This window comes from Etheostoma cragini, chromosome 9, assembly GCF_013103735.1.
Source record: "Etheostoma cragini isolate CJK2018 chromosome 9, CSU_Ecrag_1.0, whole genome shotgun sequence".
NCBI classification, from domain to species: Eukaryota; Metazoa; Chordata; class Actinopteri; order Perciformes; family Percidae; genus Etheostoma; species Etheostoma cragini.
In genome coordinates, this window is record NC_048415.1 from 28,364,029 (window position 1) to 28,391,912 (window position 27,884).

At 39.3% G+C, this 27,884-nt stretch overlaps 1 protein-coding gene across 1 annotated transcript in view; it reads right to left on the reverse strand.

The window, feature by feature from the left end:
• LOC117950913 (inactive N-acetylated-alpha-linked acidic dipeptidase-like protein 2) overlaps window positions 1–27,884 on the reverse strand; it is a 498,171-nt gene that overhangs the window by 162,618 nt on the left and 307,669 nt on the right. Inside the window, exons 9-11 of the mRNA XM_034882332.1 lie at window positions 24,392–24,484; window positions 11,923–12,110; window positions 10,395–10,523 (exon numbers count right to left, since the gene is read on the reverse strand). Coding sequence (XP_034738223.1) covers window positions 10,395–10,523; window positions 11,923–12,110; window positions 24,392–24,484 — 410 coding nt within the window. The remainder of the gene's footprint in view (window positions 1–10,394; window positions 10,524–11,922; window positions 12,111–24,391; window positions 24,485–27,884) is intronic.

Sequence of the window (27,884 nt, forward strand, 5' to 3'; positions counted from 1 at the left end):
TCTAATCAGCTTTGACTCATTTGAAGGGATTACAACTATGCCTGTTTATTCCTGAAAGGATTGTGCATCAAAATTCTCAGTCTGGCTGACATTGATGCCAGTATGACAGAGACAGGTGGGTGTGGAAGAGAACAGGTTTATAAAGAATAAAGGGGTAGATGATTTGAGAAAAAGCTACCACTAGTGTGTACCACAGGGAAAATGTATCACAATGGGGGATGGTGTGTTTCTACAAGAGACACTTACCCTATGTAACAAATTCAGCTCTTGATTTATCCTGAAATAAGTAGGTCCACCAGTGTGACTAGTGGGAATGTGTTTCATCTGTATAAACTCAAACACCAGTATTTCATTCCACTGTTGGTGATTGGAAAAATCATGTATTTTTTCAATGTTCTAAGCACAAATGGAATTCTATTAACCTCCAGATTTCAAAGATAAATATCTTAAAACCTGAGGAAGAGAAAAAAAAACGCCAAGGGTTTTAGTGGCACTTCAATGTGACAGAACGTGTTTCGGGATGAACAATAGTTAACCAAAGCCACAACCTTACCATAGCATTAACTCCAATGTTTTATTAGCCTATACGTAAATACATTTTGGAACCTCAGTCTCTGGTTCCTCATTCATGCAAACCATTTCACCGACATCCAATTTCAGTAAAGGATTTTAACACGTTTAGCGTTTTAGCGTGTCCTTCACAACATACTTGGCATAAGCATTTACTATAGTATTTACCTGTCTTTAAAGACTTTGTAGAGCATTACCTTTGTTAGATGATAGATTAATTGAAATGTATGTTCTTTACAATACAAATAGATCTCTCAATCAATAAGAAAATTGCCACAAGACATGGTTAGAGCAAACCAAGGTTGCATACAGTATTAATAATACAGTGAGCTCCATATGACAAACATGGGAGGCAGTATGGAATTATATGACAATGACCTGAGGTCTATTGTGAATGGCATCCACCATAGAATGCACTATAAACAACTTGGGTCCCCACACAGAGCTTAACGTTTAAATCACACTACAGTAGCCAACTAGACCTGTAGAATCCACACACACACACACACACACACACACACACACACACACACAAACACAAACACACACAAACAGAGGTCCATAGCCATTTGTTGGAGGGAGGGCAGATGAAGGATTTGCAACTCTGGTCTTTTTTCAGTCTAACAGTGCGCTGTCTGGTGACCATTTGTTTTCAAATTGAGGAACCTGCTACAAGCCACCCACACTCCGACTGGAGACTAGACAAACATACATCTCTGGAACAATACCCAATTAAAGCGCAAGCTCCTCTCCATTTATTTAGTATTCTTTCAGCCAAAGCCTCCCTTGTTTTCTCTTTTGAACCTTTTTTCTTTTTCTTTTGTCTTCTTTTTGTCCATCAACCCCCTGTTGTCCCCCTCTTTGTGTAAATCACCTACAAAGGAAGTATCTAGTTGCATTATAATTGGTTCCCAAGCACCCATTCCAAAACTATCAGTGCAGAAGTATTTCAACTTGGAAGACCAAGCAAAGTTAGATAAGTAGGAAGTATTACAGCCATTGTCCAAACATGATTAACGACATGCTTAGATGTGGTACTAAATATTTGGACGTGGGGTGCTTGCCTGGGGCAGTTTTGAGACTCTTGAGATGATAAATAGAGCAAGCCATAAATACAGCTGCCATCGAATGGACAATTAGGTACAACAAGGCAAGGCGAAACAAGAAGGTAAATGAGAAAGAAAACACTGAGACTTCTTGGGTTAGTACAATGTTACAATGTAGAGCTGTAATAATCCATTTGACGCTTTTTATTTCTTAAAATGCTAAAACCTTTGCTGGATGGAGACATAAAGGTTCTGCCGACAATACTCAAGAGGCTATGTGGAAACATTTGAGCATGCTGCTACAGAGAGTCTCCCACAAGAATGTGTCCCAGCACCAATATCCAATGGTATTACTTTAAGATCTATCTATGTTTGATTTTTAAAACTGTTAGTATGTTTTTTATTGCTTAGTTTTATTGGTAAGGGACAAGTACAGAGAAACATTGACAGTTGCATAGGCAGTGTTCGACATACTTTTAGCGTATTTTAGCTCAAGCTAATTTTAAACGCCTAACCCTTGATGGGTATAAATAGTTCAATAAAACATAAAATGGCCTTACAGTCAAAACACTTGACAGCTTTTGTTTCATTTATGCAGTTAAAACACAGATATATGAAAGTGGAGACAAACAGGTTGTGTTTATAGTTTCTGATTAAAGCTTCAGTAGGTAACTTTTGTAAAAATGTATTTTTTACACATTTGTTAAAACTGTCACTATCTCCTGACAGTAGAATATGAGACAGATAATCTGTAAAAAAATCGGGCCTGTGCTCCTACTGACACTTGCAGAAATACACCGCTCCCGGTAAGAAACAGCCAATCAGAGCCAGAGGACTGTCTTAGCACTGTCAATCACTCTTGTGTACGCGCAGCTCATACCCCTCCCCCGCACAGCGCGTACCGTGCTCAAGCTCAAGATTGTCTGTGTGCTGCAGCTGTAGAAAACAGAAAATAGAAAATTTTTAAATAAGCAATATTTTTACATTAAGTATTCAAAGTTTTAAAAGCACAGCACACAACAGCTATACGCCCCTCAGTATAAATCCCCTTTATTGTCCATGAGGATGTGGAAAGCATCGGTGGCCCTGCTTACTAGCGTGCGCGTTCACGGCATGCACCGTTGTGGGGTGGGAGCTGTGGAGGGAGGGCTGTAGCGCAGCAGAGAGCAAGGGGGAGGAACCTGTAAGGTGTGCTTGTTCAAATCTTTAGGCTAAGTCCACGTTTTCTCAGAACTCCCTACTGCAGCTTTAAGGCCTAGAATAGAAGAACACTTCTGAATTGTTGCAAACATCTATGATTTATTCAGTGATTCAAATAGGTCCAGAGTTGTGCTCATTGATGGCTGTTTCCCCAGTCATTGAAAAACAGAGTCAGTTACTGCATTTCCACTTGTTTACTTTACGCTCAATTTCTGCATAAGGAAACCTGAGTGAAAATGCTTGTAATTCAATAATGCGCTTACCTAAATTGTAGAAGTTGGTGTATCATAAAACAAAAAATGCAACACAGTACAATGGAAACAGACGTAATAAATAATGACGTGCATAAAGCATGTGACTGAAATGTCCACTGCTTCGGCTCCACTAGAGAAACAAATCAATGTGCCAGCATGCAACACATCCTCATGAAAGGTTTGTAAGAAAAACGTATGCGCAACAATTTGTGTGACATCTTGTGAAATTACAACAACAGCCAACGAAGTTTAGCTGACCTGTCACAACTGTTACATTTAAGTAAGTTAAGTTAAGTAACAGTGCTGGATACAGTTAAGTTTAACTGACAAAATAAATGTGAGTCGGATACCCGTGAACATGAAAATGCTGTTTGCAGTTAAGTTTAGTCGACAAAAGTCAACTGTCCGGCACCGACAACAGTTAAGTTTAGGTACAAAAATGACTAGTTAAGATTAGAACGAAGCTTGCAGTTTGGGTTGGAACACCGGTCCCCTTTAGTACTCCCAGGACATGAACACCATTGTAAAATTGTACATACAACTAAGTTGGTCAACAAACCCTAGTTTAAACATCCTAACAGAATCAGGTTTTAGATCCATTTCTGCATCGTCATCGCCCTGGTTGCCTCACAGCAGCTCCAGTAGGGGACCCCGAACTTTCCTTTCCCGGGTCACAATAACCAGCTCTGACTGGGGATGCTGATGCGTTCCCAGGCCACGGCTGAGATACAGTATAATCCCTCCACCTAGTCTGGGTCTTCCCCGAGGCCTCCTCCCAGCTGGACGTGCCTGGAACGCCTGCCTAGAGAGGCGCCAAGAAGGCATCCTCACCAGATGCCCAAACCAACCCAACTGCAACCCCTCCCAACAACGACTATGCCTTGATATCCTGTCCATGAATATCACAAATAGGATTACCAGGTCTGTTCAGCGTCTTCCCCCACCTCAACTCACCACCAGATGGTGATCGGTTGACAGCTCCGCCCTTCTCTTCACCCAAGGATTTAGATATCTGTAGTAGGGATGTAACGATTACCGGTGTAATGGTAACCCACGGTAGAAATTTTGACGGCAACAATTAGCCTTTTCATTTAAATATCCTTATTATTGAGGTGGATTAACACGGTGTGGAAACCCTGTGTTTAATCATTCCCAGCTTGGTCCGAGGCTCCTGAAGTTGCAGCGCAGGCACGTTGCGTTCAGCCAGGAGAAGTGGACAGAATGGAGCGGACTGTTTTCATTATCTTTTTTCTTTTCTTTGTTGAATGACAGTGTTAGGCTACAGTGTCATGGTTTTTACTGCCTCCTTTATCTTGAATAAGTGTTTTGTCTATGATGTGGAAGTTTAGCCCATGTTACAACGTCACATTTATATGGAGAGAGCAAGAGAGATACATTAATAATATTGCTGTTGCTGTGTTTCGTATTGCATAGCTGATAGATGGGCAGATTGTTTAATATTACTTGTGCAGCCACATGTTGATATTCAAGTTGTGTTTGGGCAATTTGCTAGCAATGTGCAATCAAAAGTAAACACACTAACCTGTGGAGCCACATGCTTAGCTATTATTGCTCCGTTATGGATATATGTGCTGTAATAGATATGGCTTATTTGTGTTACTGAGCAACATGTTACATTTTTGTTAATTATTACAGAGAAATTAATGTAATTCATAGTATTGTTTCTTGTTATATGCTGTTGGCTATACTATTTAGTTTTGGTAAATTATGTTCATAGTAAGTTAGATGTTTTATTAATGTGCATTATGATTTGATCTACATCCGACTTCACATGTAACGTCAAATACAACTTCATAGTTAACTTCATGTTGTTGTTGTTCAGTTGTAAATAAATCTTCCTGGATCTCAAAGGCAGACATCGCTGTTTCAAGTTCTTACTGGACACCAACTACAGCAGGCCAGTGTTTCAGTAGACAGTTTTCAGTAGTTTTTAACAGCCTCTTGCCAACATTTTTTTAACATAATAAACATTGTTACACTTTCTGAAAGTATTAAAACATATAGATAGATTATAGCTATAGATTCTCATCGTGAGAGGGAAATCAACTTTCCAGTCTCCTGCCGACTTCATGCCAACTGTGCTAGCCAGGTGACTGCTTAGGTTTTTATAATGTAAACAGATCATTGTAAATAGAAGGAAAAGGTGGAGAAAAAGAGCTCAAGTTAGTCAGACCATCTCTGAGGCCATCTCATGATTATGAGCCGTTCATCGGGATAGTGCAATCAACTCACCAGTTTCCTGCTGAATCTGCTAGCCTGGCCCAGTAAAAGTTTCAAATGTAAACATCAGAGAAAACAGAGGGAAAGGTGAAGATGTCTATCTGCTGTGTCCAATGCCTACGATCCTGATTACGTGGACAAGAAAGCCCATCCCGAAAACCAAATCCATTAAATAATTCTCTTGTGACTGAATTGTTTTATGTCCGAAATGTCTGGAGCCAAGCCAGCTTTCATACACAACACTGTAAAATGTGCAGGTGGATTGATGCCCCATCAATTGAATTGGGCCTATGGAGTAATATGGAGGCAATTACAAATTGCCAATTACCACTCTAGGTAGGAAGATTTTCTTTGAAAAAGTTTTGAGCTAAGTAAGAAATTGTCCTCGGGCAGAAAGCCAATCAATAAGTGTTTTTTTCCCACAGCAGTATATATGGCAGCACCAATATAGCCAACTACATTGGATACATATTAGCGGTAAGATTGACGACTGAACGTAGGGTTTATCTAAACCATATGGCTCAAAAAAGATAGTATGGAGCTTCTGCTACAAGCAAGGAAAGCTTAACACAAAGTCTGACAGAATGAATGAATGCGATAGAAAAGGCGGTAGTTTCATGTATGTACACACAGAGTTCTTTCATTTTTCTGTTAAATATATTTCATGAAAGAAAAAGTTACTTTCTCTTTGTCTCCTTTTTTCCTTCTTCTCTTTAAATGGCTTTGGCAGAGGCTGTCTTTAGCTTCATTACAGCTTAATGCCATAGGTAGACTGGGCCATTCCTACTAATTAATTAGTTTATGGTAGAGCTGGGAAATGAGGGGCCATTGTGGCACACGCTTGACCTCTTGTACCTGCCAAGGTACCCGGCAAGAACATGAATCTTCCCCAAGAATGAGTGATCGAAAGACTCAAATAAAAACACTGCATGGCGTGACATGAAGAGACAAAGAGAGAAGACAGAGAAGAAATAAAAGACAGCTCTTAATGAAGAAAATGAGAGGGTAGAGAGATACAGTGCTTGCTACTGATGAAAGAGGAGATTAAGAGGTGATGGAATGAGAGGGAGCAAGGTTGGGAGAGAGATGTAGTGCTTAAGGGAGAAGAAGAACAAAAAAAGGAGGCGGTGGTGTAGGCGGTGGAAGGACATGAGAGAAAGTGACGATGAGGTGTGTTTTTTTTTTTTCAAAAGGCAAAAGTTTTCAAAGTTTAAAGAGACGGGAAGAGTTGGGGAAAAGATGTCTGCAAAACACCCCCAGGTTGGAATATAGAGACAGTTTGGTAGGCTGAATCATAGAGCTTCTATTCATAATCAGAAGAATGGCCATTGCAGATTGAGTGTGAATGTGAAGTGTGGGATGAGGTGAGAGTGAAGTTAGTTTTATTTAGATTATATTGAGAGTGGCTTCCTCCTTCTCCTCCTCTCACAGAATGGGTGACACACTTTAACAGTCAAAGTCTCGCCATTTCTGGTTATAATGTTTCTTACATAATTAAATTTCTCACAGTATTGTGTTAACTATTGTGTCAATCTGTGAAATGAAAGCAGAGCACAACGAGAGTGTGAGGAGAACATGGGGCCCTAGGGAGCAAAGTGAAGCAAAATTAGGAACATTAGTGGTGCTAAAATGAATCTGGTATGGGTTAAAACGTCTAAATGGGGTCCTAATATTGGGGAAGCACATCTATAAAATCAGGGTCCAAAATGATGTAATATAAATAGATTTTAACAAGTCTACAATTTATTAAAGTTTCTTGACTAGACAATGTAATCATTTAACTACATACTGGGACCCCATGCCCCGCTTATAGACACGCCCCAGAACGTATTTTCTACCTATTGAGCTTTGATTCTTAATTCTTAGTGGTCTGTAGAACAGGCACGTTAGCTTTGACAGCACAGCTGCTGCCCACACCACATCATCATCGTGCATAAAAAAAGATAAAAAATATATTTTTATACACAACCAAAAGTCGGATAAAGACTTTTAGTGGGGTTCGAAAGTTTGGACACCCCAGGTAAAAATTTGTATTAGTCTGCATAGAGAAACCAAGAAAAGATGGAAAAATCTCCAAAAGGCATCAACTGACAAATTAGACATTTGTATTATATGACACAAAAAGTTAGATTTGATTTACATAATTTACACTTTTAAAATAACGGAAAACAAAAGGCGTCCGCAAAATTTGGGGTACCCTGCAGAGTTTATAGCATGCACTGCCCCCATTTGGAAAGTATCACAGCTTGGAAACGCTTCTTGTAGCTAGCCAAGAGTCTTTCAATTCTTGTTTGAGGTATCTTTGCCCATTTTTCCTTCCAAAAGTCTTCCAGTTCTTTGAGATTTCTGGCCTGCCTGTTAAGCACTTCTCTTTTAAGGTCTATCCATAGATTTTCATTTCTGTTGAGGCCAGGAGATTGTGAAGGCCGTTACAAAACCTTCAGTTTACGCCTCTTGATGTAATCCACAGTGGATTTTGAGGTGTGTTTAGGATCATTATCCATTTGAAGAAGCCATCCTCTCTCTAACTTCAGCTTTTTCACAGATGGCATCAAGTTAACGTCCAACATTTGCTGACATTTTATTGAATCCATTTTTCCTTCTACTTGTGAAATGTTCCCTGTGCCACTGGCTGCAATACACTCCCAAAGCATGATTGATCCACCCCCATGCTTAACAGTTGGACAGAGGTTCTTTTCAATAAATTCTGTGCCCTTTTTCTCCAAACGTAACTTTGCTCATTCCGGCCAAAAAGTTCAATTTTAACCTCATTGGTCCACAGAACTTGTTTCCACAATTCATCAGGCTTGTTTATGTGTTCATTTGCAAACTTCAAACCCTGATTTTTGCGGTGAGGACGTAGAAGAGTTTCTCTTCTGATGACTCTACCATGAAGTATCTCTTTATAGTCAAATGGTGTACCACAACTCCAGTGTCTGACACTCGCTTTTCTCACAATCCTACGAGCTGTTCAGTCTGATATTTTTCTTGGTCTTCCAGATCTTGCTTTAAGTTTCACTGTTCCTGATGACTGCCATTTCTTAATTACTTTCCAAACAGAGGATATTGGCCTCTGAAAACGCTTTGCTATCTTCTTATATCCTTCTCCTGCTTTGTGAGCGTTAACTATTTTCAGTTTCAGTTTTCTAGACAACTGCTTAGAAGCACCCATGATGCTGATTGTTGGGGCAAGGTCAGATGAGTTTGGGCATTTAAAAACTTGAAATTGACATCACCAGGTCTTTTCAGACAAGAATTGAGAACAATCCATGACGCTGTCAGGCCTCAGCTTTCCAAAGGGGTCGGTGCATGCTCTGCAGGGTGCCCAAACTTTTGCAGAGGCCATTTTTTTGTTTTCTGTTATTTTGAAAGTTTAAATGATGGAAATAAAATCTAACTTTTTGTTACAAATTATATGAATGTCTAATCTGTCATTTTATGTCTTTTGGAGATTTTTCCATCTTTTCTTGTCTTCTTTATGCACATTAATTCAAATTTTTACGTTGGGTGCCCAAACTTTCGAACCCCAGTGTATAATAATATTTTTCTTCAGTTTCAATAGGGCCTTCGCTTCTGTAGGCAATAAACAAAATAACAACATTGAAAACACGTGGTAACAGTGCAGAGATAATATTTATACTAACTTGAAAATTAGTAGGAATACTTTTGACTCAGCTGGCCTGACACTGCTTACCCATTCTGGAGCTTCCAGTTTGTGCACTTATAGTAGTAAAATTGCAGGCAACTCTCTCCCCTTCTCTCTCCCAAATTGTAAAATATTGCCTCTTGATCAGTGGCTCTTAGAGTTGGATACCAAAGCAAAAAAAAAATAAATAAATCACCCTTTACCGTCTTTATGGAACGCACTGGGCATAGTGCAAGCTTTAACGCAGTGCTGTAAAATTATATTAAAAGCAACAACAATAATCAGTAATATAAAAGACTGAAAGGGATGGGTGATTGGGTGGTGGATAGGTCAAACAACAGGGTTTCACCCAAAAGAACGGGGTTTATGTCCCGTTCGTGTCACTGAATCTTCCATTTCGTAACCCCACACACAATCTTTCCTGAAGTTAACTTTCCCGTTCTTGTACTGAATATCAGTTAAACATAATTTTTAACCCAGAGCAGCAAAAAGTGACGCCAAAAGTTTAGACGCGATTTCCGAGAGCATCAAATAGTGACACTGAGAATCCCGACCCAGAGGGTACTGTCGAAGTAAATGGACTGTACTGACAGTTTGTTTAGAAATGCAGTAGATGTCTTGGTGGCTGGTCTCAAACGATCTTGGAGGTGAAGATGCTGGATGTGGAGGTCCCGGTCTGGTGTGGTTACACGTGGTCTGCGGTTGTGAGGCCGGGTAGGATGTTCTGCCAAATTCGCTAAAACGCCTTTGGAGACGGCTTAGGGTAAATGGCAACAGCGCTGGTGGACATGCCTGCAGACAGAATGCCAGTTGCACGCTCCCTCAAAACCTGCAACATCTGTGGCATTGTGCTGTGTGATAAAACTGCACAGTTTAGAGTCGCCTTTTATTGTGGCCAACCTAAGGCACACCTGTGCAGTAATCCTGCTTTCTAATCAGCATCTTGATATGCCACACCTGTGAGGTGGATGGATTGTCACAGCAAAGTAGAAGTGCTCACTAACATAGATTTAGACAGATTTGTGATCAATATTTGAGAGAAATAAGCCTTTTGTTTACATAGAAAAAGTCTTAGATCTTTGAGTTCAGCTTGCGAAAAATGCGGGCAAAAAGAAAAGTGTTTCAATTATAATTTCTTTCAGTGTATGTTACATGTTACATTTCCACTGTTTAGAAACAAATTCCACTCAATTTTTCCTTTTCAGTTTATCATTTTCAACACAACCGCATTGCATTGTGATATACAGGAGTGAAATGTAGGGTACATTCTATGTTATGTACCACAAAAGAATTTGAACAACACTACAAAATGGGGATTTCCTTGGGAACAAGGAATGGGGAACAGTTTCAAACACAGCTACTGTACATCCGTGGTAAGTTGTAGTGATGTTAGCAGTCAAAGTAGTGTTACCAGCTAGCAGAAGCAGTATTACTTACCCTTTGTATATCTGAGGTGAGTTGTAGCAGGGTTGGAGAAGCTGTAGCTCGTAGAGTCTCGGTCCCTCTAACTGGTGAGTTCAGACTGACATAGGCCACTGCACTGCTCTGCAGGACAACACTGTTATCCTAAAGCGAGCACACGCACACAATCACACAGAAACCAACAAATTATCATCATCACTCCCAATGGTATCCAGTATAATTCTTGTCAGCACAGTGGTTGCATTATTATCATTATCATTATCTAAAGTCCACAGAAAAAGTCCTTTCCCATACTTGGGATTATGTTATTGTCCTTGGCAGTCATTTTTTGACTTCTGCTGTAAAGTAATTTAATCTTCATCTTTTAATGTAGCAATCCAATTTAGACCTACAGTTTAATCTAATTTCACAGTTTAATGAAGTATACATAAGAATCCAAATTTGTTGTTGTTGTGAGCCAAATGTTTTTATTCTAATTATCTAAAGTCATAGTCAGACAAAACTGTAACTTAGTTTTGTGGGAATAAGAATAATGAATAGGTGTTCATAAATTAGACCTGCTAAATAAAATACAACATTGTCTGATTGCAGATGTGGCGGATTGTTCTATTTTTGTGGCAGCAATCCTATCTTGGGGGAATAGAGAAGGAACACCCACTGTCTTTCTCTTTGTTATTTGTTAATTGTGGCCATTTCCAATTACATTTGAAAAAAATTCCAAATAAAATTCAGTCAATATTCATTGGGCAAGTGTTCATATGTGTCAGTACAAGCTCATCTTATCTTTGTCATAGTTTAAAAAGTTCCAGGACCCAAACTCAGAAGAAGAGACAAGAAGGTAGCAGTTTCAATTAATTAATAAGGAAAAAGCGGGATCACAGCTGACCAAATCACGAGACGCTTCAGAAGAAAGGACGTCTTATCCCTCTTAAACACATTTCCTCGTTTCCTCTCCCCTACCATGATTCCCTTGCGTCTCTCCGTTGCCTCCTCGGTGGGAGGGACTAAGACACGAGGAAGGGAGAAAAGTGGAGGAGCCGGGGTGTAATTTAAGGGACATGAGATGCAGCTCAAGTACGACAACAAACTGACACCAGACAAAGGGAGCACACAGACTAAATACAAAAGGGAACAAGGATTGTAACAAGACACGGGTGATCTGAGGGCAGGTGCACTGGTAAAACACATCACAGCGGGGCAGATCATAAATCTATCATATCACAACAATCAAAGCAATCATAAAGGCGAGAAAACATACAAGACTGGAAGTCAAACAAGACATGATACATGGGAAGTGAAACTACCAAAATAAAACAGGAAACTAAACAAAACCCAGCATCCTGACAATCTTCATGTTTAGTATTTGGCTGCTAGCTGACTAACTTCTGAAAAGACACAGGAGTGGCATATGCTGGAGAAAGTAATAACGTTTTTTTCTGAACAAATGAAAAGTTTTTTGCTGTCTATGGAGATCCTTATGTAGCCACAACCTTTGACCCCTATGGTGACATTTAATAAAACAGATGTTCTAGTGCTTGCTGACCTTTCCCCACTCATAGGACCCGATGTTCCCTAAGGCTGATCCTCCCCATGAGCAAAACACAGTGGTACGGTCTGGAATCCATCCTCGTTTGGTCTGCTCTGTCAGTGCCGCGATGAGCTGATTCATGATGGCTGAAGCCCCGCCTCCCTGGTCGCTGTCATGACTACTGCCAACCAGCACATAGCGATCTGGAGAAAGATAAAAAGAGAAGAAAAGGAAAGATTCATTCATGCATTTATTTCTTTGGTTGTAGGTAATTCTATTGCTACTGTGCCATGTATGTATTATGTATGTGTATTTAGGCCACTTATTTCCACATTTAATGAAACGAAAACTACAGTTACAAGCATAACAAGCTGGTATTGCTGAGCAGTCAAGTGGGTTCTAGTTCAAAGTTGTAGTCAAAGCAGATGTAGTCCTGCCGTCCCATGAAAAGTTCAAGGGATGCTTTAACCCTCTGAGGACAAATAACGCACCAGCTAGTCCAAGCAATGTTTAACAATCCAATCCAATCCACTTTATTTCTATAGCACATTTTACAAACACAAAGTTACCAAAGGGCTGCACAGAAAACTCAAACATACAAAACAATTAATATTATCAATATTGTAATTACAAAATAAGAGCAAATCTCTAAAGAAGCAATGTTACAAAATTTCATTTTATACATGTATTTACCATTTTATTAACATATTACGCTACTTTTGTGAACCCAAGACTATTGTAAACTCATTTCAAGCACCAAAACAATTGAGTGTAGGTTTGTTTTCACAAGGGATTGGAGAAATATTTCTGCTTTACGGCCATACATTGCTCTGGAACAATTGTGTACAGAAAGCAGAGTTTGTTCTGAACATTTTGATATAAAACACATTGGAATCAGGTTATGTCGAAAAATGCGTAATGGTCCAGGAGGCGTTTTTTAGAACACATTGACTTGCATGTGTTTAAGAAATGTCAAGTCATTTACAGTCATTTACGACTTACAGAGTGAGAGGCGTTGCCTTTCAAAAATCGTTAATTACAGCTCCACCATGTGGCCAATTGAGCTTACATTTCTTGAAACCTAATGCACATTACTTCCAGTTGTTGGGCCACACGTCGGGTTTCTGCCTCATTGCAGCTCACGGCAAATTGAGACAAACTGGAGCAAAAACATTAGGTTTCTACCCTTTAGGGGTTTAACTCCTAATAAAACCTACAGCCTCCCGCTACGTATTCTCCTACACTGTGAAAGCTACCCCCTGCTCGGTCAACATAAAGTGAGCTAGACCGAGACACCATTATCACAAACTACACAATAAGAAACAAATATTTAATCAAGATTCCCCTGTCACTGCTCACAGTCACAATTTACCTACCAACATTACTCACACATGAGCGCAACAACTTATGATAATATGATAAACTGCAGAACACTCTTCCCAATCTTCCACTTTACTTGTGTCCCCCGAGACTACATGTACTATATACAGTACACAACATCACCATCCATTAGATTACATCAACAACCTCTTTTATCAACGTTTCTGACATCCTCAACACACATTAACACACTACACATATATAGTATAACCAACCAAGGAATAAAGAAAAAAAGAAAAGAAAGAGGACAAAATGAGGTAGCCAAGCGATCAAAGAAGACTTCTTTCCTAAGCCTTATTCAAGAAGGAAGTGGCTGCAGGTATAAAAGAGTACTTGTAATTCTTACTTCTTACAGATAGACATCTTAGACGGAAGCCAGACGGCAAGGACTGAAATTTGGGGAATAAGGAGTGGGAACTGTCGGAGCAAAAAGCATTCCCTTTCCTGACTTTCTGTGTGATAAGATTCATAAGGGAGTTGTCTACATGAAACTTGGACAGTCTCCTCAGGCAATACAGACTCTGCTGGCCTTTTTTGCATAACGCTTCAGGGTGGAAAGCTTGTTATCCACTATTGTCCCAAGATATTTATAGGTTTCGGAAGAGTCGACATTCTGTCCCTTGATAATGGTATTTTGGTTGTTAGGGGGTTTGTGTCTAAAATCAATGCATGTCCTTAGTTTTCTGAACATTAGGTGTAGGAATGCATTGTCACACCAATCTACAAATTCATCAACTACAGGACCGTGGCTGTTTTCACTGTCATGTCAGAGGCTGACTATCACAGAGTCATCAGCAAACTTCAAAATTGTGCTGTTTTTGTCAGTCGTCGATTCCCCACTCTCTGAGTGCTGGATGCTAAAAAGTCAAGAATCCAGCCTACAGTGTTTAAATCTAAACAAAAATTATTGATAAGTTTATCAATTAGAATGTGGAACTGGATTGTGTTAAAAGCTGACAAAATGTCAACAAATAACAGCTTGCCATGGTTTTTGTTTCCTTCAAGATGTTTTAAAACAGGGTTTGATAAGGTCGCAGTGGCATCTTCAACTCCCCGGCCGGCTCTATATGTGAACTGAAGAAGGTCAAGTACATGTGAAGCCTTGGTCAGGATATCTTTTTTTATCAGTTTTTCGATGGACTTCCTTACAAGAGAAGTTACGGCCACAGGGCTGAAATCATTAAGATTATTGTTTTTGCCCACAGGGATGACAATTGACTGCGTCCAACTCTTTGGCACCCTCAGTAGGTTAAGTGACAACTGTAAGACATGGTGAAATATGGGGGCTAATTGTTCTGCACAGCAGGAAAGCAGTCAATCACTTATACAATCAGGACCTGGGCTTTTCCTAGCTTTAGAGTGTTTAGAAGATTTTTAATTTTTTCAGATTTACAATTTCAATTTTAAAATCAAGTCAATCATACCTGAGATAAAACTTATTAAACTCCTGTGCCAATTGACTGTCAGAATTAAAACCATCAAAATACACCTTATTTTTGCCTTTGCTTTCTTAACCTACAACAGTTTTTAAACCCCAGCCTATTGTTATCAAGTTCTCTTTCCAGCTTCTCCTTGTAATTCAGTTTCACACAGCCTATCTCACTCCTGATTTCTTTTTTAAGCATGCTCAACTCTGTAAGGTTGCCCTCTCAAAATGCTCTTTTTTTCAAATTTAAAGATATTTTTAGAGATTTTGACACCCATGCTGTCAGGAAATACCTTTACAGTCTTTTTTTAAAATCACACTGTCTTGACAGAACATCACATGCTGCTGCTGATGACGTCCGTCATCTTATAAATGTCACCGCAAGAGTCCTTAAACGTGGCTGTTGAAATTCAGCTACCTTTGTGTAGTCATGGACTATGGCTTTGTCTGTTGTTTTTAACATTGTTGTTTGAAGCTGAGCGCTGACTTTTAATCGTTCCTCTTTTGCTCCAAAAACAACCACCTTTTCTTCATTTAATTTAAGAATGTACTGGTACATCCAGTCCTTAATTTGTTCAATGCACATACTCGGTTGTTGTATAGGACTATAGTCCCCTGGTGATAAGGTTATGTAAATATGTATTTATTGTACTTATTTAGTTGTTTTTCACAAATTGAGCGAGTGGAAGCATGTAGATGTTAAACAGAAGAGGCCCCAGAACAGAGCCTTGGGGAACTCTGCATGTCATATTTGTATGCTCAGATGCATAATTATATAAACACAAAATAGTCCCTATTCTTCACATAGGATTCAAACCAATTTAGTACTGAGCCAGAAAGTCCAACCCAGTTTTCTAATCGGTCTACTAATATGTCATAGTCGACTGAAATGCAGCACTGATATCAAGTTTTACAAAAATTTAAATTGTTCTACTATCTGTGTTCAAGTGGATGCCAGAGTCGTTGCAATGCTGTGGTGTGGTTGAAAAGCCCGACTGAAAGGCATCAAAACTGTTGTCTAGTGACAAAAAAGGTTGAGTTGTTGAAAAAACACTTTTTCAATGATTTTACTGAAAAACGGAGGGTTTGCTATCAGCCTATATTAGTCCATTTGTACATCTCCTCATAAGAGAGACCTCTGCCCATTTATTCCAACACCCCATCAATATGTTGAGACTAGAATAATTTACTATCCATTGTTACGCCAAGACGCTTGGTCCTTTGTACCTGTTCAACTGCCATACCTTCAACATAAAAATTCAATATAGATTCATTAAACAAGATATTTCTTGTTCCAAATTAAATGCTTGTGGTTTTAGCTACAATAAGAACTAGTTGGTTATTTGTAACTCATTCCAATGCTGACTGCAATTCCTCAATCAAAACACTAGTAAGCCTCTTAGCTGTGGATGCCACCATGTGTTGAGTCACCAGCATACATCACCATTTTTGTATTTTTTAAGGTTAATGGTAATTCGTTGGTAAACATAGAATATAGCAATGTCCCCAGACAGCTTCCTTGTGGAATTCCACAGCTTACAGATTTGGACATTTCCACATTCAAATCTCTATCCAAAAGTTTCAGTAATCACCAACAAACATGTGTTTCTGAATTTGTGTTGAAACCAAACATGGGCTTGAAGTTCACCAAGGTTGTTTCGCATAGATTGTGCATTGTGAGGATGATGGATGGTAGAGTGATACAAGAGCCCGGCTGTCTCCATTGTCTCGTCAACCACGTCTAGTACACCACCGCGTCTGCCCCGCTTCCTTGTTTTATGTGGTGGAGTATTGTTAGAGTCTCTCTGATCGTTCTTGTGAATGAATCACGGCACAAGAAGGTTAGATCAATTCAATTCAATTTTATTTATATCGGGCTAAATCAGATCAGGGAAAGAAACTAACGACAGGTTACTCCATTGCAGAATAAACTCTCTGCCAGATTGAATCTGAGTCGGGTGCAAGAGCTGGAGAACATAAGAAAGGCAGAACACCAACCACAGTATAAAGCACAATGTAAGCTCCATGGTTTTGCAAACATAGAAGACAGTCAGAAGTTAGATCTTATCCAATTCTACTTTGATGATCAGTCCAGATCCATTGTGTTCAAGTCTAGATTAGTAAAACACATAGACAGACACTGATATAGACGTAGTTGCAGCTGGTTACTGCACGAGCATGCAGCGATCTTCACACAACTTTTAAGTGCTCAGTCACAAACTGATTAGACCACCTTATGATGCACACCTGTTTTCAATATCACTAATCAAGCAAAATATCTGTGCCAACAATAAAAAAAACTGTGAATGTTTGGAAACATTCATTGGTGAAATGGATTGAGGAAATATGTCTTCACCAAGTACATTATTTCAATACTATTCTAAATTCATCATCATTCTTTTTCTAACTTCAGTAATAATGCATTAAAAGTGGATTCTGATGATAATTGTATGTTTATGTATGTGCTCCTGATTAACTCATGGGATCATGGTTAGGTACATGTTCTTGATACATATAAATGGACTTCATTTTTATAATGCATTTCTAGTCTAAATGAATACTCAAAGTGTGCAGTTACACAGTGCAGGCACCATTCACACACACATTCATAGACTAGTGCCTGAGGCAACCATACAAAGTACACTTGTATGGCACAATGTTAGATATACACTCACCTAAAGGATTATCAGGAACACCTGTTCAATTTGTCATTAATGCAATTATCTAATCAACCACATGGCAGTTGCTTCTATGCATTTAGGGGTGTGGTCCTGGTCAAGACAATCTCCTGAACTCCAAACTTAATGTCAGAATGGGAAAGAAAGGTGATTAAAGCAATTTTGAGCATGACATGGTTGTTGGTGCCAGACGCGCCGGTCTGAGTATTTCACAATCTGCACAGTTACTGGGATTTTCACGCACAACCATTTCTAGGGTTTACAAATAATGGTGTGAAAAGGGAAAAACATCCAGTATGCGCCAGTCCTGTGGGCGAAAATGCCTTGTTGATGCTAGAGTCAGAGGAGAATGGGCCAACTTATTCAAGCTGATAGAAGAGCAACTTTGACTAAAATAACCACTCGTTACAACCGAGGTATGCAGCAAAGAATTTGTGAAGCAACAACACGCACAACCTTGAGGTGGATGGGCTACAAAAGCAGAAGACCCCACCGGGTACCACTCATCTCCACTACAAATAGGAAAAAGAGGCTACAATTTGCAAGAGCTCACCAAAATCGGACATTTGAAGACTGGAAGAATGTTGCCTGGTATGATGAGTCTCGATTGCTGTAGAGACATTCAGATGGTAGAGTCAGAATTTGGCGTAAACAGAATGAGAACATGGATCCATCATGCCTTGTTACCACTGTGCAGGCTAGTGGTGGTGGTGTAATGGTGTGGGGGATGTTTTCTTGGCACACTTTAGGCCCCTTAGTGCCAATTGGGCGTTGTTTAAATGCCACACCCTACCTGAGCATTGTTTCTGACCATGTCCATCCCTTTAAAGCCAACATGTACCCATTCTCTGATGGCTACTTTCAGCAGAATAATGCACCATGTCACAAAGCTCGAATAATTTCAAATTGGTTTCTTGAACATCGACAAAGTACTGTACTAAAATGGCCCCCACAGTCACACGATCTCAACCCAATAGAGCATCTTTGGGATGTGGTGGAACGGGAGCTTCGTCCCCTGGTTGTGCATCCCACAAATCTCCATCACCTGCAAGATTCTATCCTATTAATATGGGCCAACATTTCTAAAGAATGCTTTCAAAATCTTGTTGAATCAATGCCACGTAGAATTAAGGCATTAAGGTTTGAAGGCAAAAGGGGGTCAAACACAGTATTATTCCGTCCTATAGGAGCAGTGTATATTCTTGCACATTTGGGGTTCAGTGCCCAAGGAAACATCAACATGGGACTGCAGGGCCAGGGATTGAACCACCAACCTTCCAATTGATAGACGACAGCACCATATGTCTAATGTGTTTCTTATAGCATTTTTGTAATTTAAGGATTTCATAACTCAGAATGCCTGAAACTAGAATGAGTTAAATATTTTTTTGTTAGATACAATCAGTTTAGTTGTGTTCCCTATGTGCCAAGCGCTTCACAATAAAAAAAGAATTACACCTGAATATCATTGATATGACATGATTTTCTTTTTTGTGTTTAAATAATGAATGAAGTGCATTAAGGTCATTATATCAAGACATGTGACATGAAGGAAGAAACACATTGAAAAAAAAGTAAATGGTGAATAATTATTCAAAATAATGAAAATATTTAGAACTATGGCCCAGGAAAAGTGAGGTTTTCTCAGGAAACACACTCACGCACGTTCACACAAGAACATGAATGCTCCAGGCTTCTTTGTATGCCTTACATTTTCTACAAAGACAGATTTGAGTATGGATGCACAAAGCAGCTTCCTTCAGGCAACGAGAAGAACAGAGCAAAGCTCATCACTCCAACACAAAGCGCTGATGACTCTATTTGAGAAAAGAGGTGCTTAGAGAAGCCTGCTAGCTTAGCCGAATAATCTGACAACATATTATTGCACTGAGAGCAGCTTCCAGGGTAAATCAACCATTATTGTAAAATGCATGACAACACACACAATTGTATATGTTTTTTTATGGGTATGCTTATTGCTCAGGATTCACACATTGCAGTTTAAATAAACCATTTATATCCTAGCATTCACAATGCATCACTACAATCAGGCTGTTCTCATAAACCATTTGTACGTAAAGCCATGCACTGTAATTTGTAAGCAATCCACATTTTTGTTGTTGTTGTATGCACCACATTGACTGCTGCTGTGTAAGAAAGCTATACAAGCCGCATGGGGAGGAGGTGAGGTTGAGGGGTAGATCGTAAAACACAGCGCAAACACATGCAACAGAGCGGAGTTTAGCTACTTGGAGAAAACCAATAATTTCACCCAGGAAACAAATGGGAATGTTTTGATCCAAACCAAACTCTTTTTCCTAATCTTAACTATTTCGTTTTGCTGCCTAAACTTAACTGTCGTTGCCATATATCGCTCACCTTTTGTCGCCTAAACTCTGACATCTGACAAAACGACCGACAGCTTGTGGTGCCCTGTACCCAGTTAAAAGTCATATTTTATCGGGTACCAACTGCCGCTGATTCTGCGACATTTCACGGAGCTCTGTAGCCGCCTACCAGTAACCTGTTCTCGGGTAAATTGAACTACCAACTGTCCCTGATTCAGCATCATTTCACAAACTACTGTAGCTGGTGTTATGGACCATGCGGCGGTTACCTATTTTTGTAATATTTCATACATGTCGGTGTGCATACATTTTTGTACAATAGTGTACAAACACACAAGAACTTACACTCTGCTCATTGGTCAGATGTGTCTGAGGAGGGGGTGAAGTAAGTAAATAAAGGAAGAAGGTTGTGTGTTCTGGACTAGGGCATTTTTCTGACTCAGTCAAGCTAGCCGATTCTTGCATTTCCATGGTCAAAGCAGCTCTTTTTATTCATTCATTCATTTCAAGCAACATAACTATATCTGCTCTGCTTGCCAAAACTTCTCTCTGCTCTGTCTGTGTCTGTCTCCTACTTTATTGGTGGCTGGTTTGACCACAGAGATGTGAGTGAAGGCTAGCTAGTTTACTTCTGAGAGAAACGTTGCAATGCAATTCTCCGGCTAGCTGCTTATGTTACTGCTACGCAAGCTCATGAAATGCCGTTTATAATCCCTCATTAGACACTGCATTTTAAAATCTGCAGGGATTGGTAAACCACAACAGGAACCTGCAGACACAATGGAGTATATAACTTTTAAGAGGCATGGCTTGATGTAGTTCAATGACTGTTCTAAAGGTAAACTCACTAATGTATCCTACTGTAATGTAGATCCCATTTGTGACCAGTTCATGATCGATTTACCATATGGCATTTTAGCTTTAGCTAACAACAGTTGGTATCACAAATGTGGTGTCTCTTCTCCCTGTCACAATTTTACACCTTCGTCTTTTGTTTCTACAGTTAAGGTGGAGCTGGCAAGCTTATCTCCGAATCATGTAATTTTAATTACCAGACCTTGAAGAGGACCACACAGGTGGGCGGTGAATGAGAGCATGGTATGCTGCCAAGTACAACGGTGAAGCTGATATATAAGCAGAGACGGTCTGATAACAGGATGTTCTGTCAAAGTTAGAACATTGATGAAACATGAAGGGTTCAGTACTCTTCAAACAAACTAGTTTATAGGAGGTGTAGTCGGAACCAGTGCTACAGGGATAATATGACTGGGCTAATATATCTTCTTATATTAGCTTATTGGACTTATAGTATACATTGATGGTAGTACATATACTGTATCAGCCTATAATTAACTGCACTATAGAAATGGCACACTGGGTTACATTTCAAATTTTCCAAATTTAGAAACAGTGTAGATCAGAGAGCACGGAGAAGATTTTTCAACTGTAAAATGTCTTTGTATGTATATTGGTCACAAAAAAAGATCAAAAGGATCCAAATGTGTTATTTATTTAATGCGTTTTTTATTTTATGCGTTTATGTTTAAAAAAAAGTACTGTCAGGTTTAGAAGCTATCACAATTGGATGATTTAACTCCCAAGTGTCAATATTAGTTTCTACTCAAAAAACCGAAAGTATCTGTTGGGCTATTATGGTCAGAACACATGCAAATGTGTCTGTACCTGTTCCGAGTGGTCACTCCGAAAGTCAAGGCAAAAAGCTTGCTGTCAGAGAGTGGCAAGATGTGATGAATTGCACAAATGGGGATTGCATCACACACTTTTCGCGCATACTTTCTCAACTTGGTTGGGCTTGCATGTCATATTCCTGTTTTTGGGAAGCTACAAAAATATTTGGATGCAATTTGAGCTTTTTAAATTTTGCATAACGCCCCTCAGGTTGGCAAAGGGTGGTAAAGCTTGTGTGGTGAAACAGTATTGGACTTCTAAGAGGTAATCATTTCCAGACTTCTAAAGGGGAAAAAGGGGAAGTTATCTTTTGAATAGTCTTTTGATGCCACTGCAACACTAATGATTAATTAAGGATTTTTGAAGAGCAAATAATACAAACGGAAGCCACAATGAAATAATGGAAAGACAGCAACAGCATTCAAATATGTGCAACTTAAACATGCCTTCTATACGCAAACATTATTTTATTTAAGTATTGTTTGCATGTAGTAATACAGATGCATGCAAAACGGCCCTCTATATTGTTGTTGTGGGCTGTATGAGTCAAAAACTTTGCAAATGTGAATTAATATTCATTATATTAAGGGTTGAGATAAATTACTGCAGAACAGACAAATGATTAAACGCCAAGAACTAGTTAAAGTGTCACTACTTCCAGAGATTTGTGGCCCATATTATTTGCTTTAGTGGACCATTATGGCTGCCTAATATCACACTGTAAATCAGCAAGGTAATTTCCCACAGAGAATGGGCAGGGCAGGTACAGTAGCGACACATTGCTACATGTTGAGATTGGGGGGGGGGGCTGTGGGGGCAAGCCAAGGGCAAGATAAAGGGTGTCCTGTGCAGAATGACAATTAAAAAGAGAATGGAAGAAACAGCTAAGCAGAAGGGGCTTGGTTGCCATTTAAACATTAAAAAGACATAATGTGTTTGGAAATGACCTGAGACTGGACTGGGATGGGGGGGGGGGATACCAATTAAGACAGGGAAAGTAAAAAAAAAGTATAATTTAATACATATCCCAGTATGTCAAAACGTTTAACCTTTCAAGACTGATAATCAGTACATAAAATAAATGGGCTGAAATGAAGAAAAGATCTGCCTTGGAATGAACTAAAAAAAACGCGAGACAGAGAGAAGATAGTGTCATACATTCATATTTGATTTCGGTGGGGACGGTGGGTACCCCGTACCTATCACACTTTGTCATGAGTCATTTTGTACACACCACTTTTTTCAAAAACTTTGACTTCAATTTACTTAAAAAATGAATAAAGAAGTTCATAACACATATAATTCTGGATTATATTTATAATTATTGATGCCAACAAATCCACAAAATGATCTATGCCCACAGGGCAGGCCCAGACACAGCCGCTCTATTGCTGTGCTGGCTGCACCCTTCTCTGTTAACAACACTGCAACATCTTTTTGTTGTTGCTGAAAACTTAAGGCTTTCTCCTTAAATCACTTTTTTTGTATACATTTGTATGCATTTACATTTGTAGGCCACAGGACAGCGTCTTTCAAAACATGAACTGCTCAAAAGGGAGAAAAAGTGCATCATTGTACCCAGCCCTTCTGAAAATGCCTTTCCCAATGCGTCTCTGTCCCCAGCCCATTTCAAACCAAACTGACGCCCAAGAACACATTCTTTAAAGCTCCACTTATCAATATTCTTTGAATGACCGATGGATAGAATGACTAGGTACTCACAAAGAGGTCCCACGTTAAAAGGAAAAATTTATGAGAATTATCACCTGACTCCACAGGTGTACAGAGCTATTAAGCATCTTTCAGCGTACTATCTTTTGCGTACAGCTCTCAAAATCCACTATCACCAACCTTTTTTTAGCAGCGGTACCACTGTATACTTCCTTTCCAGCATCAAATGGCAGAGAATAGCTGGTGAACTTAATGTTCTGCTTTTTTTCTTATTTCATTTATTAATTTAACTCCAATAACTGTTTGGCATCTAAGAAGTCAGAAAATAGTTCATAAATGCTCTTTCTATAATAGAAGAAAGAAAAGAATGAAATTGAACAGAAAATATTCACCATTGAAAAGCTAGAATAAAAAACAAAGTCAATGAGTGTATTCCATTACACTTTTTTTTTGTTCAAATCATTAAATCAACAGTACAAATTTAATGGGCCATGGTCATAAGGCTTCATGGCGGATGGAGCCTGGTCAGTCCTCAAGAAGACATGGGAGAGGGATCTGAATATTACACTGGATGATGAGTAGTGGGACAGAATTGGTAGAAATATTTAAACTATGTCAAACAATGCAAGGGGGGTGGCATTATTGAGTTTGTGCATCGCTTTGATTTGACACTTTCCCGATTGTGTAAACTTGTAAAACAACAAATGTTTTGAAATTCTAAGACCAAAGATGGCCAATTACTATATATATTTCCTATGGTCCTAAGTTCCAGGAATTCTTGGATTGTGATACCTAATAAACTATGTTGGATTATAGGGACCCTGGTTCTGGTAGATGCAATCCTAAACGGGATAGATAAACACATAAGGAGCTGGGTCCAAAGTAGTTTAATGATAGCCAGACAGATTATTTTAAGAGGTTGGAGGAATGAAGGGGTGCCGTCAATCTAAGAGTGAAATCGCTAGTGTGGCAGCGTTTGGAAAGACGTCATGGAAACGGTTTGCTAAGGTGCTAAAGCCATGTGCTGGGGTGAAACATATACTATGTCCTTATGATGTTATGATATATACGTGGTATTTTTATTAGGTGTGCAGTTTGTCTACTTTGTTATTGTTTTATTGTATGGTCTTGAATATTGTAAGTATTCTTTTTTTTGTTGAAGACTGCAATTAAATCAAGATTATGAAGATGGTTGAATGACTTGCTGAAAGAATAAATACCTATCTTTGTGACTGGTCTGTCAAATACTAGGTTAATGAGAAACTGCTTTAATTCAGACCATTTGTACCAACCTGGGTTTCTTCTTCCTTTAAGGTACCCCACAACATTGTAGATCTTATTGTAAGACAGCTGGTTTCCAACAGTCAGAGTAATCTTCTTTCGTTCTAGGAAAAAGAAAGACAAACTTTAGAAGGTGATTTCAACATAAAGTCTTCCAAGCCTTACGACAATAAAGGTTGATCATTTCTACCCTCCAAGAGACCCATAGGAGCCTTTCATAAAGGGATACTTCACCGATTACCACTAAGCATTGTATCAGTAGAAACCCAGTACTATTTTCAAATAACCGTTCTTCCCTCCCTCATGTCCCCCTGAAACCAGAGATCGCTGATGATGCAAAATTTGTCCAATTGCCCAGAGCCTATGGACTACAGCCAGAAGTATGAGCAAGTTCTGCATGTTTTCAACCCTTCCACAAGGGGTGAGACCTCCCTCCCAGAATTTCTAAATTGTGTTAGCCATTTTGATAACAGGCTATTGTTCTGAGAAGAAAGCTGAGTAATGAATTCATACTTTAGTAGGCTAACCACGATGGCGGAAGCTAGTTTTAAAGATGATTTGACAGGAGGGAATTTTGAAGATCTGGTGAGCGAATCCAATGCCTTTGGCTACCTAACAAGGAACCGTTGTGGATGATGAAGCAGTAGAATGTAAAATATTTGTCTGGCAAAGAATTTTTCAGGAGCAACCTTGTAATTATGTGCATTCAAACTACCGCACATGTGTACCACCGGAATACATTCTTACAGGTATACGAATATGCCCCAAAACTACATTACCTGCACCTAAGCCTGCGGTGTCGCTCCGTGCCGCTGGATGGGGAAGGGGACATCAAAAACGAAGAACGCTGAACGAGGGCTAGGTGGAAAGCTAACGCTAGACGGCCACCTAACCCATCCGTCCTGCTTGCAAATGTCCGCTCATTAGACAACAAACTGGACTACATGCAACTTCAACAAAACTCCCAACTCGATTTCAGAGACTGCTGTGTTTGTCTTTTTGTGAAAACATGGTTGAACAACAGAGTACAGGACTTAAAAAAAAATTGTAACACCACTTGAGCCAAGGATAAACATTGTTTTGTTTAACTATACAGTGTTCGTATTTAGGGTTAAAATGAAAATAAAACCCACTTGACATGGGAATTGAAGCAATTACAATTTTCTGGCTTTTCTGGGTCGAGAAGGAACTAACTTCTAACATGATTTCACATTTCTACTACAGAAATGACCCAATTTAAATACATATTCATCTTTCCAGTGATGAAATATCCGTTTAACGGTGGCAGGGAATACGCCCCACACAAGCGTTTTCCCATCTAAATGAGAGAACATCACAGTTGTGGTTTTAACGACATTTGGTTAGGCTTAAGCACAAAATCTATAGAAAAAGATGGTGGTATGGGTTAAAATCTTACACATTCTCACTCCCATTGCGTCAAAAAAGCAGCGTTCGGTCAGGTGCCTTTGGCATTTGGTATTGATGCAGAAACTCTCTTTTAGCGTCATGTTTAGACGCGCTTGGTCGGGACTCTTGGCGTCACTCTTTGACGCTCTGGGCATGTACTTGTAGTTTGACCCATCCACCACCCCAACCTGCCCAACCAAGAGCCACTCACACTAGGCTTGTTCCTTCCCTTAATTTCCCATTTCAGACATGTCATTAGCATCCAGTTTTCCCTCCCACAGCTTCACGTCTCATTTTATTAGGGCCCGAGCACCGACAGCGACAAAGGCCCTTTTGAAACTGAAGGAATTGTTATTCTTTTCTGCAAATCAATTAACTTTTTGAGGGGCTTAACATACTCAAAAACTCACCAATATTGTTCACATCAAAGTCTGGTGAAAATGTAAGTATTTTAACGATTCTAGGAACATGAATCGCTAGCATGCCCTAAGTTAAAATAATTGAGCCCCTGTAGTACAGTTAACGTAGACTCACTACTTAGTAGACATATGAAGCATATCAAGACGTACAAAAAAGTAGAGGGCAGCATGTAAATCTGTTAAAATCTATAACAAGACAAATGTATTAATGACATAAGTATAGGGGATTCTTGATTAGTAAAATTAATAAAACAAATGTTAGGAAAGATCCAGATGAATATTAAAGAGCTGCACAAAGCTGTTTCCCTAACTATAGTTTAAAACTATAGTCTCTATCCACAACGTCTTTTTTTGCCGATGTCCGTTTCCTTCGTTGGATTCATGAGGACTATAACTGCGCCTTAGTTCTCCACATGTTAAATATAGACAGCTAGCTAGACTATCTGTCCAATCTGAGTTTTCTCTCACACTTTTGAACGTACAAGATCATCCAAAACAAGTTCCTTCCTGAGACTATTTTGCAGCGGCTACGTTTGGATGCCGACATTGATGGTTTTAAAGAAATGCCAATAAGCCAGATCAAGTTTTTCTCCTATCCGGGAATGCTGTGTGGACTAACCAGACCCTCCGCACCAGCGTGTGGAGGATGGCCTGGCAAAGCGAGAAGAGATAGAGAATACCCTAACTACAATCTGAATACCCTAACTACAATCCAAAGCTTTTCAATGGTCTAGAAGAGAGAGTAGAAATATACAATACTTACACTCTTTAAACTTTATGTTATTTGAAAATTGAATGGGGTCCAAGAAACCTTGCCTTAGTTTCCTACTTGGAATAATGATTTAAAAGACATTGATTGTATTTGCATTTTCCCTGATGGAGCATTTTCCAAGGTAAGGTTTAAAGCAACAATTTCCAAGAATTACTAGAATTATTTTCCAGCATGCACATACGTGTGTGTAAAAATAAGTCTTTTCACTGCAAAAAGCGGTAGGCCCAGTCCAAATGTCAGTGTTTTCCCTATGTTGTCTGTTGAAGTTTCAAATTGGCACAAAATGGATCCACTGCACGGCATTTGTTCAAACGGTCACTTTTAAGGCTGGTTTGCCTGTTACTCCCATTATTTCCATACAAGCAATGTAGCATTAAAGGCTATATCACTTCTAGTAAGTCACTTATTACAGAGCCAACCTTGTTTTTGCTTCACCTGTTCAACTGAGTGGCGGGCCACCATTCCTGCAAAGGGAGAACACTGAATGTGTACTGCATGCATGCTGTGTGACAGATTCACACTATTCTGTGACTGACTTTTGGTGGCGGTAATTGGCCAAGGTTAAAAAAAGTTCAGAATGGTGTTTGATTTGTAAGGAAATTAATTTCACATGTTTTAGCCATTGCGATACATTTTGGTGAGAAACATCAAAAACATAAATAATTTCTCATCCTACTCTTAAATGACCCCTATAAAAACTAAACCAAAGTGACCTCAAATAGAAACGGTGTCCTTTATATTAAGGTCTACAATGGAAACTGGCTCTTACAAAGATAGCATAACAAGACCACACACACACACACACACACACACACACACACACACACACACACACACACACACACACACACACACACACACACACACACACACACACACACACACAAACACACACAAACACACACA